The sequence below is a fragment of the Cebus imitator genome, unplaced genomic scaffold, assembly GCF_001604975.1.
Source record: "Cebus imitator isolate Cc_AM_T3 unplaced genomic scaffold, Cebus_imitator-1.0 Scaffold385, whole genome shotgun sequence".
Taxonomy (NCBI): Eukaryota; Metazoa; Chordata; class Mammalia; order Primates; family Cebidae; genus Cebus; species Cebus imitator.
In genome coordinates, this window is record NW_016107700.1 from 421,390 (window position 1) to 433,378 (window position 11,989).

The 11,989-nt window shown below is 41.7% G+C and overlaps 1 protein-coding gene across 7 annotated transcripts in view; it reads left to right on the plus strand.

The window, feature by feature from the left end:
* Window positions 1–11,989, plus strand: part of BICD1 (BICD cargo adaptor 1) — a 288,717-nt gene that overhangs the window by 261,371 nt on the left and 15,357 nt on the right. For 5 of the 7 annotated variants that reach the window (XR_005196772.1, XM_037731164.1, XM_017507902.2 and 2 more), the window contains one exon: window positions 9,574–9,649. The exons of 1 other annotated variant lie outside the window; for it this stretch is intronic. Coding sequence is in view for 5 of the 6 variants with exons in the window: in XM_037731164.1 (XP_037587092.1) it covers window positions 9,574–9,649 (76 nt within the window). In the remaining variant the exon portion in view is untranslated. Of the gene's footprint in view, window positions 1–9,563; window positions 9,650–11,989 lie in introns of all 7 variants that reach the window. One more of the 7 variants, XM_017507899.2, reaches the window with a different exon arrangement.

Here is an 11,989-nt window from a genome sequence, read left to right on the forward strand (position 1 = left end):
AAAAAAAAAAAAAAATTAGCTACGTGTGGTGGCCCACGCCTGTAATCCCAGCTACTCAGGAGGCTGAGGCAGGAGAATCACTTGAACCTGGGAGGCAGAGGTTGCAGTGAACTGAGATTGCAACATTGTATTCCATCCTGGGCAACAAGAGTGAAACGCTGCTAGTAAATAAATAAATAAATGTGTTTCAGAGTTTTTACAAAGATTCAGGAGCTTTTTCACCCAAATTTATATACAGCTCTTTTTATAAGTATTACATATTACCATTATTTCTCATCCTTTCTTCTACATTTCTTCTGCCTGCTCTTCCTTTTTTGTCATTGCCTAAAATCCCAATTAATGAATAGTTTGGAAGAACATGGCCAGCTTTGCAGAAAGAAGAAAGATATCCTTTTCCCTCCCATAAGGACTAAAAGAGAATGCCTCTGTGCTTTCATCACTAACTATGGCGTGTTAATTTTAGGACAGCCTATAACTCTCTGTCAGTTTCCTACTTAACAGCTTTCAAAATTAAATGTTCTTGCTTTTCTACTAACTGTTAATCATCTGTCCTTATTGAAAGATCTTTAATGACTATTGACTGTTTATTCCAAGTTTATAAGATTTTTGGTCTAAAGTGGTTGTCTTAGTCCATTTTCTGTTGCTTATAATGAATACTTGAAATTGCGTGATTTATGAAGAAAAAGAATTTGTCATTTGCTGTTATGGAGGCTGAGAAGTCCAAGGTCAAAATGAACATATGGTGAGAGCCTTCTTGCTGATGGGGACTGCAGAGTCCCAAAGGGCATCACATGGCAAGGGGGCTAAACATGCTAAGTCAGGTCTGTCTTCCTCTTATAATGCCACCAATTCCACTCCCATCATAACACATGAATCCATTAACCCATTAATCCACTAATCCATGAATGGATTTATCCATTCATGAGGGCAGATCCTTATGAGCCAATCACGTTTTAAAAGGTTCTACCTCTCAATACTGCCACATTGGAGATGCAGTGTCAACATGAATTTTGGAGGAGATATTCAAACCATAGCAGTGGTATCTATTAGAAAGTAGTAGCAATGTTCTATTACAGCAATTGTTCAAAAATTTTATTAAACCTTTTTTATAAGCAGTCTTGGAAAGAGTACACCAAGTTAGCAGAGATAATAACTAAGAGTCTCAGTGAAGGCATGTGTGTTCTTTATGTGATCAACTTCCATTTCTCCTGCCTATTTTTAAGAATATAGGTGGGGTGCCATGGCTCATACCTGTAATCCCAGCACTTTGGGAGGCTGAGGCAGGAGGATAACCTGAGGTTGGGAGTTTGAGACCAGCCTGGCCAACATGGAGAAACCCCGTCTCTACTAAAAATACGAAATTAGCCAGGTGTGGTGGCACATGCCTATAATCCCAGCTACTCAGGAGGCTGAGGCAGGAGAATCGCTTGAACCCGGGAGGCAGAGGTTGCCGTGAGCTGAGATCACACCACTGCACTCTAGCCTGGGCAACAGGAGCAAAACTCCATTTCAAAAAAAAAAAAGAATATGAGTATATGAATTGCCCATTTTGAAAACAGGAAAGGAAAAGAAGAAAGCACACAACCTTCTTTTTTTCTCACTTTTCTTGTTGAAGGAAAAATACTGAAAAATCATGAACTTATGAAAGATAGAGGAAGAGGTGTCCATGGAGAAAAACAGTATTTAAGTAAGAGGATTAATATCTACATATCTCAGAAGAAGAAATGTAGAAATACAGTTTGTATACAGAGGAAAAGAAAGAAGTTTGTTGGTTATTAGACCAACAAACTTAAGCCTCATCCTCGGCAAATTTCTGGAACCGGATGAATTACAAATTGCTCTCTATATAATGGGGATTGTTAAAAGCCAGCGTGAGTTCATCAAGAATGTCTTAAACTAGGCTACCCACATCCTCTATCTCGTAAGACCAGGGAAAAGGTGAAATAATGTGTCTGAACTTAAGCAAGCAACTAACCAGGCATTTTTTTTTTAATATTCTTGAGACAAATCAATTCTAGATGATAATCATATAATTGTGTACACTCATAACTAATTGGATGATGTATGCAAAAGGTCCAAATACATTGACTTATATTTATGAAATATGGTCTCCACTTAACCTGACCTTATTGTTAGTTGCTAGTCTTACATAAAGCTATCATGATCATGATTCGAAGATTTTCTGATTTGAGAGAAATAAATGCTAAAATGACAGAATAGGATCCAAAATATTCATCAGATAGGAAGAGATGAAATATGTCATATTTACTTTAAACATAAAGTTTAAATGGATATGAAATATTGTGCTGGAATTCCAAGCACTATAAGATGGAGAAAGAATGACTTGGTAGCACTATCTGTAAACAAAGCCAGCTCAATGGAAATAGCAGTGTGATGTGGCTGCCCAAAAATGCCATGAGCTTTTGCTGTTTTAATAGGAGTAGGATGTCTCAGCTGACACCGACAGTGCCACTGCACCCTTCACCGGGCTTATCTGATCACACACGACTTCCTTTCTTATCATCTTATTTTTAGAAGGATGTGCACAAACTGGAACCAGGTCAGAGAGCAAGGAGAAGATTGAGGGAAATTTACATAATGTCTTAGAAGGAAGAAGTGGGTTTGGGGCTGGTGGCTCACATCTGTAATCCCAGCACTTTGGAAGGCTGAGGCAGTTGGATCATTTAAGGCCAGGAGTTCAAGACCAGTATGGCCAACATGGTGAAAACCTGTCTGTATAAAAATACAAAAATTAGCCAGGCATGGCAGCCCACACCTATAATCCCAGCTACTCTGGAGGCTGAAGCACAAGAATAGCTTGAACCCGGGAGGCGGAGGTGGCAGTGAGCCAAGATCACGTCACTTCACTCCAGCCTAGGCAACAGAGCAAGACTCCATCTCAAAAAAAAAAAAAAAAAAAAAGAACACGGATACTTGGCCTCAGGAGAATTCAGAAGACAGAGATCGTTTTCATGGGAACATGTGGAACACCCAGAGGTGTTTATGGTCATGAGGGAAAGAGGTGTGCTGTGGAAAATACGATCTCATGAAGAAGTGGGGATGCATTAGTTCTCAAGTCAGGAAAACAAGGAGGTGGGGTCATGCGATGCTACAGGAGACTGTTTGCCACAAAGACCTGCATCTGTGCCTGTCCCAGAGCACTTGGACCCCAGAGAATCCAACTTTGTGGCCTCACTACTCATCCTGGCTGGGTTTGGTCTCCACAGATGGGCTTTCACCCACATGGTGCTCACCAGTGCCCACTGCTGCCATCTGGGCTGGATGTGGAGCCAAAACATGGATGTGTTCCATGTCTGCTACGTGAGCTGCTCCCTCCCATCCCAATCAGTCACCAGTGGGCTCCTGGACTCCCTAAGGCATTGACTTTTAGAAAATTGGTTAGTTGGGCCAGGCACGGTGGCTCACATCTGTAATCCCAACACTTTGGGAGGTCGAGGTGGGCAAATCACCTGAAGTCAGGAGTTCGAAACCAACCTGGCCAACATGACAAAATCCTGTCTCTACTAAAATATAAAAATTAGCTGGACTTGGCGGTGCACACCTGTAATCCCAGCTACTTGGGAGGCTGAGGCAGGAGAATCGCTTGAACCTGGGAGGCAGTGGTTGCAGTGAGCTAAGATCGCACCATTGCGCTCCATCCTGGACAGCAAGGCTCAAAAAAAAAAAGAAAAGAAAATTGGTTAGTTTTCTAAATTGCATCAAAAATTTTATCAATAATAGAAGCCCAAGAGAAAGCCACACAGCAAAACTTTCCTTGCCAATGAAGTGTATTATTTTCAGCCACCGTTTTTTAAAAACTGAATATTATCTTCATTCCTGTACCTTTCATTTTGCTTTGTGTTTTTGAGAGCGCTGGTTGCTTTAAAATCAGTATCTCAAATCTCTGGTGAAGTTTCTTCTGTCTCTTTGACTCTATGACCCTGATATTTTCTAGAGGTAGCTGGTGTCAATTTGAGAAGCATCTAGAAAAGGCAATAGAAAATAGGCCTTAGCATTAGAAAATCTAAATGTAAATCCTTGTTCTTCCACTTCCTAACTGTGTGACCTTGGGCAAATTAATACACATGGTGGTCTTGGATGAATCAGTAGAGGCTTGTAGAGCACCTACTGTGATGCCACATCCTGTGTTTGTTTCTGGCAGGAGAGATTATAAAAAGAAGTTAAAGAAAAAAAAATAGTCTCAAAAATATCTGAGACTGATATACTCCCATATTATCAACAACACTTATTTTCCTTAGTTAGGAATAGTGTGAGCCTGTAGTCCCAGCTATTTTGGAGGCTGAGGTGGGAGCATCACATAAGCCCAGGAGTTCAAGGCCAGGCTGGGCAAATAGCAAGATGCTGTCTCTTGAAACAGATAACAAATGTAAAGCTTATAGGATAGACTGATTCAGCAAATATTTTCCTCTTGTTTCTCCCGTTCTTTTCTGTCTTCCTTTCTACCTGAGGCCCTTGTTTATGGAGGAATTTCATACAAGGGTGTTCTTCTTGTGCCCATCAAGACAGACCTATAGATGCTTTAAGCTATAATGTTCCATATTCACCCCTGCCCTTGAGGCATTAATAATCTCTTGAACCGGGTGCAGTGATACACACTTGTAGTCCCATCTACTCAGGAGATTGAGGCAGGAGGATTGCTTGAACTCACTGCACTACAGCCGGGGCGACATAGCAAGACCTGTCTCTAAAAAAAATTACATAAATAATCTCTTGAGTATGCTATGACATTTCTCAAGCCTGTGGCCTTATCATATAAACTTACAGCATTTTCTAATTCCATTCTGATCATTTCAAATAAACTTTAATTTTATGATAAAATATCTTACTACTGTTACTAAAGACCACAAAAAGTTTGTAGTTACGAAGAAGTTACTTGACTAACTCACTTTGTTAGATGTCAGCCTAGATAGTACAACCTCCAAGAAGCATTCCCTGACCGCTTAGATTTAGTTATGTTTGATTAGCTATATATAAACTAATTTAATTTAGTTAACTTTTGCTGTGAGGTCCTGTAACACCCTACACTTTCCCTATCATAAGAGGCAATGCAGTGACACATAGGCAAGTTCAGCTCAGCCCTTGGATCACACAGTCCTGGATTCAAATTGCACTCTGCCTCCTAGTGGAGTTTGTCAAGTTTCTTAACCTAAGTTCCCGTTTCCTTATTTGTAAAGTGAGATTAGTAAAACAGGGTTATAGAAGAGCAGGGATATTAAGTGCCTATACAGTGCCTGACACATCGTAAGAAATAAATAAGTGCTAGATGCTGTCATCATTACCATCTCCATCACCATTGTCATCATGACACTTCATTGTAGTTGCTTATTGAATATGCTTCTTCCTCGATGAAGCAGGGACCACATTTTCTCTGTTCACCTTTCTCCCCATGCTGCCTAACCATTTCTGACACAAAATAGGAGTTTAGTAACTTGATTGTTGAATGCTTGAGACAAATCCTGGTGGCCAAACGACAGCAATGGCTTTGTGGGTTCTACAATGCCTGCTCCTTCATGCACATAGTGGTCATCTTTTGTGCTCCCTGAAGCAATGAGATTTGGCCTAGTTCCTTCAAGAGTGAGCCTAGCAGAATAGATCCTAAGTGGAGCAGGGGAGATCACTTAGAGCTTGCAGCATCTCAGAGCTGCAAGGGACTTCCTCAGCCTCACAGCCTACCTCCCTCATTTCACAAAGTACATGCTGAGACACATCCGTGGCTCAGCCAGGCTACAAATGACACAACTGGAGGACTGTAGACCTGAGAAGAGGGATTTAGAAGACAATTGAGTCAGAGCAATCTAGCTACATTATAGTTTAATTTTTTAAGTCCATCACCATTTTATCCATGGAATTTGTTTTTTAAGGATAAGTAGCTAAGTCCTTATAAATAATAAATGCAAAATAATAATAATTAGTTTGGCTAGGAGCAGTGGCTCACATCTGCAATCCCCACACTTTGGGAGGCCAAGGCAGGAGGACTGCTTGAGGCCAGGAGTTCAAGACTAGCCTAGGTAAAATGGTGAGACCCTGTCTGTACAAAAATTTAAAAAATTAGCATGGTGTGGTGGCATGTGCCTGTAGTCCCAGCTACTCAAGAGGCTGAGGCAGGAGGATCACTTGAGCCCAGGAGTTGGATGCTGAAGTGAGCTATGATAGCCACTGCACTCCAACCTAGGTGACAGCATGACATCCTGTCTCAAAAAATAAATAGGCCGAGCGCAGTGGCTCACATCTGTGATCCCAGCACTCTTGGAAGCCAAGGCGGGTGGAGCGCCTGAGGTCAGGAGTTCAAGACCAGCCTGGCTAACATGGGGAAACCCCATCTTTACTAAAAATACAAAAAAATTAGCTGGACGTGGTAGGGTACACTTGTAATCCCAGCTACTTGGAAGGCTGAGACAGGAGAGTCACTTGAACCCAGGAGGCAGAGGTTACAGTGAGCCGAGATTGTGCTATTGCATTCCAGCCTGGGCAACAAGAGCAAAACTCTGTCTCAAAAATAAAATTAAATAAATAAATATTAGCCAGAGGTGATGTTACTTCTAAAGAAGGAAAATGTGATATTCACTACAAATGTGAAGAATGTCTACCACCTAGCTAGCATTTCATTAAGTACACTGCAATTCTTATTACCTGCTTTCTGAATTTTATCATAAATTATATTTTGAATGAGTAATAACCTGTGACTGTATTGGCAAAAAAAGTCAAAAATATGAGATTTTTTTTTAAGATGTAAGCCATTTTAATACTCTAGTTACTCTAATTCTAAGGATCGCAATTCCACAGAGGCCACTACTCTTCTTTAGAAGAGTTTTATTTATAGCTCCCTGGCAATGTAAGACGCAAGGAATCCAGCGTGGTTTTTACATCCATTGCATTTACCCAAACACACCATCAGAGGGCAGTATACACTTGGTTAACTTAAAAACTGCCTATCTGGTGGCCTTATCAAAATAGTTGTCCAAATTAGTCTAAGACATTCCTAAATTACCACTCAGATAGGCAGGAAAGGTGTTGGAAAAGACAAAGGGAGCAAAGATTTTGAAAAGACAAAGGAATGCATCCCTTAAGACTCTGAGTTTCTACAAAAGGGAATCTGGAGCTAATCATGCTCAAAATGGGAAAACAGAGTTAAAAAACAAAGGGATTTCCTAATCATTTGTTACATTTGAAAGACTTTCATTGAATATGATCGTCTGAACCAGCTACCAAACAAAAATCAGATCTCCTCATTCCTGTTAATATGCACTACTTAATAAGATGGCAACAAAGACCACCATATAAAAGGGTCCCTTCAGTAATGTTTTCTTGAGTGAATGAAAATTGAGCCTGCCTTATACTGTATTCTACTTTGCATCACAAACAGTTTTAGTGTATTTCTAGAAAAGCACCAGCAGTTTCTTTGAATGTTAAATTCTGGAGTTATATAGGCAGACTTTTTTGTGACAGAGTATATTGGCTTTAAAACAGATGATACTTGGCCGGGCCTGGTGGCTCATGCCTGTAATCCTGGCGGCTCATGCCTGTAATCCTGGCACTTTGGGAGGCCGAGACAGGTGCATCACTTGAGATCAGGAGTTAAAACAGCCTGGCCAATATGGTGAAACCCCGTCTCTGCTAAAAATGCAAAAATTGGGTGTGGTGGTGCACACCTGTAATCCCAGCTACTCAGGAGGCTGAGGCAGGAGAATTGCTCAAATCTGGGAGGCGGAGTTTGCAGTAAGCCAAGATCACGCCACTGCACTTGAGCCTGGGTGACAGAGTGAGACTCCATCTCAAAAAAGAAAAAAAACAGGTGATACTTAAATACAAGACTTTTTTTTTTTCTTTTCTTTTTTCCCCCCACTGCATTCCTAGAGGATAAATTCAAGACTTTAAATGTAAAAATCAGTAGAGCCTCGTTAAGGCTGTAAATCCAGAATTTGTGATAATTTGGATTAAATATTACTTACATGACATATAAGGAGGCCGGGTGCGGTGGCTCATGCCTGTAATCCCAGCACTTTGGGAGGCTGAGGTGGGTGGATCACCTGAGGTCAGGAGTTCAGGGCCAGCCTGACCAACATGGTGAAACCCCACCTAATTTTGTAAAAATACAAAATTAGCCGAGCATGGTGTCTCATACCTGTAATCCCAGCTCCTCCGGAGGCTGAGACAGGAGAATTGTTTGAACCCAGGAGGTGGAGGTTGCAGCAACCCGAGTTCACGCCATTGCACTCCAGCCTGGGCAACAAGAGTGAAACTCTGTCTCAAACACTTATAAGGAAAGGGGTTGGCTAAGCAAATACATAGTCTAATCAGTTTTCAAGAGGAAATGCTTCAATTAAGAATAATTTTTAAGTTTAATTCTATTTTTAACTTGTTTACAAAAATCTTTTTGGAGGCCGGGCGCGGTGGCTCAAGCCTGTAATCCCAGCACTTTGGGAGGCCGAGGCGGGTGGATCACGAGGTCAAGAGATCGAGACCATCCTGGTCAACATGGTGAAACCCCGTCTCTACTACAAATACAAAAATTCAGCTGGGCATGGTGGCGTGTGCCTGTAATCCCAGCTCCTCAGGAGGCTGAGGCAGGAGAATTGCCTGAACCCAGGAGGCGGAGGTTGCGGTGAGCCGAGATCGCGCCATTGCACTCCAGCCTGGGTAACAAGAGCGAAACTCCGTCTCAAAAAAAAAAAAAAAAAAAAAAAAATCTTTTTGGAGAAAGCTGATGTATGCATTTCTAACCAGCTTCTTGCATGATTCTAACATAGTCACCTGGTACCAGTAAACAAAGTGCTCTCTGATTTTTTAGAACACCAGGCACTACTTTCTTGGAGTAGATGATTAACCCAGCTAAAGCTTGATTTTTACTAGCTAACACTTTGTTAACCTAGTGTGTTATACTGTGTGACTTTAAAATGGTAAAAGCTAAATAAAGCGTAGTTGTCATTCAGGTTAGCTTTCTAGTCCAAGTCACTAACAATCTACTATGTAATAGACATTCTAAGATTTCAGCCAACAGTTCTATTTTCAATATATAAAATCAATTTCAGAAAACTATAAGGATGATTTCCTTGTTCAGTTAAGATTCTGCTAATCATGGAAAAGATCATACTGCACACTTTCTCAAGGTACCTATGGGATTGACAATATGTCCACGTGTCCTGACAGTAAAGTCAGTTATCTGAATACATTCCATTTTGGAATAGCAGATCTAAGTGCTAAGCAAATAATTACCACCATGTTCAAGTTTAGAACTAGAAGATCTTTCATTATATTAATAGACCCTTTATTTTTAGACATAACAAAATACCAAAGACAAATGGCCACATATGTCCTAATGTACTTGAGAAATCTTGCTACGAATGCTGTCACTAATTTTTAATACTTTAAAAAAAGAAAAGCCTGTCTTTTCTATTGGCATCATTCAATAAGAAAAAAAAAGCTGAATCAGAATGTTTCTGTGTGAATGCACATTCCTCACTAAATCTCTCAGGCAGCTGCTTTAGTCACTGTTACTAACACCTTGCTCTGTCATCTCTTTGTATACATGTCTAATTTATCAGTTTCTTGTAGATTGTCAGCAGCCTGCTGCCTCCGTACCGCCACAGTGCTCACAACTAGCCGGGAGGCAAGACTGTCCGACTGTCAGGTAAATTCAGATGTCCTTTCCCTTCCCACCCAGCTGCATGCCCCATCCATAGACCCCAGCTCCCTTTTCTAACACCTGAACTGCCTAAGCATCATTATATTTTGCTATATTTTATTTCAAATGTGGGCTACATAGACACACACTGGATACCTGCAGTCCCTGTGTTCCCAGTGGGAATTCAAGAGAGCTGGGCTTTATTTTGCTGGCCACCAGCTGGTAGACTACAGGCTACCTTCAGCCCCTTTGTCTGCATAAGTACTTGGATTAGTCCACTGTTTCAGTCCTTCCCAAAAAACAAAAGCTGGAATTGTTCTGATATTTGACCTACCTTTTGTTTTCTATCATCTTTAAAATATATTTCTTTTCCTAGGAAATCCAAGGGACACTGAAATACTAATTGACCTGATTTGATTCCTATACATTATATGTATTAAAACATCACTGTGTACTCCATGAGTATGTACAATTATTATTTGTCAACTTAAAAAAATAAAATCCCTGGCCAGGCATGGTGGCTCACACCTGTAACCTCAGCACTTTAGGAGGCCAAGGTGGGTGGATCACTAGGTCAGGAGTTTGAGACCAGCCTGGCCAACATAGTGAAACCCCGTCTCTACTAAAAATACAGAAAATTAGCTGGGCATGGTGGCGCGTGCCTGTAATCCCAGCTACTCAGGAGGCTGAGGCAGGAGAATTGCCTGAACCCAGGAGGCGGAGGTTGCGGTGAGCCGAGATCGCGCCATTGCACTCCAACCTGGGTAACAAGAGTGAAACTCCGTCTCAAAAAAAATAAAAATAAAATAAAATAAAATAAATAAAAAATGTTTAAATAGGCCAGGCATGATGGCTCACACCTGTAATCCCAGCACTTTCGGAGGCTGAGGCAGATGGATTACCTGAGGTCAGGAGTTTAAGACCAGCCTGGACAACATGGTGAAACCCCATCTTTACTAAAAATACAAAAATTAGCTTGGTATGGTGGCGCATGCGTGTAATCCCAGCTACTGGGGAGGCTGAGGCAGGAGAATCGCTTGAACCCAGGAGGCGGAGGTTGCAGTGAGCCAAGATTGCACCACTGCACTCTAGCCTAGGTAACAGAGAGATCCATCTAAAAACAATTTTTAAAAATTAAAAATATATATATCTCAGGCAAACAGGAAAAATATAAAGAATTAGATATAAAGGCTGGGTGCAGTGGCTCATGTCTGTAATCTTAACACTTTGGGAGGCTGAGGCAGGAGGATTGCTTGAGCCCATGAGTTTGACGTTACAGTGAGTAAAATCACATCACTGCACTCCAGCCCGGGTGACAGAGCAAGACCCTGTCTCTAGATAGATAGATACATAGACAGACAGACAGACAGACAGACAGATAGATAGGAACACTTTTATAAGTGTTTCTGTTCTCTGTCCACTCAGTAGCCTTGGTAAAACTAATTTGAAAGGTGGAGAAAAACATTGTAGTCAGCATTCAAAAGAGAGTATTTGCTCTGACAGTGACCTTTATGTGAGATTGCTTGAAGAATTGTAAAAGCAGGTTTGCACAGTCCCTGAACACTGAACCGGAGAGTTTGCTAACAATTCCGATTCCAAAGGAAAGCTTTCTGAATCAGTCATGAATTGCCCTCCATCCTGGTGAACCTCCACACAGCACATCAGCGTTCCATCAGGACCTTGCCTTCATCCTGGAATGCCTCATCTCCAGTCACCTGGCCCCTGATGGTCCCAGACTTTTCTAGTCTGATTGTGGTTTTCATCACCTGCCCAGTATTCTCTCCTACGAGGGGAGGGCTGCTTTTGAGCAGGGGCAGGTCCAAACACTTTCCACAGGTGTCTGGGGAGTAGCTGTCAGAAGCAGGCTACACGTAGTCAGGGGTCAGAGCCAGGGGAGCTGGAGTGCCACAAGTGTGGAAGCCCAGTGGCAGCTGAAGCCCAAGTGTCACGTGGTCTCAGAGCCAGTTGTGGAGCTAGCTGTATCAGTTGACCATTGAGTTAGCCCAGAAAGGTACATTATTGGCTGGGTGTGGTGGCTTATGCCTGTGATCCCAGCACTTTGGGAGGCTAAGGCAGGAGGATGGCTTGAACCCAGAAGTTTGAGACCAGCTTGGGCAACACAGGGAGACCACCCCCCAACCTCTACAAAAAAAAAATTTTTTTTTTAATTAGCCTGGTGTAGTGGTACATGCCTGTAGTCCCAGCTATTCGGGAAGCTAAGGTGGGAGGATCACTTGAGCCCAGGAGGTGAAGGCTGCAGCAAGCTGTGATTGCAAAATAAAAAATTAAGTAAATACATAGAAAAATACATTATCAAATAGATTGCTAGCCAGCAGCTTCCAATTA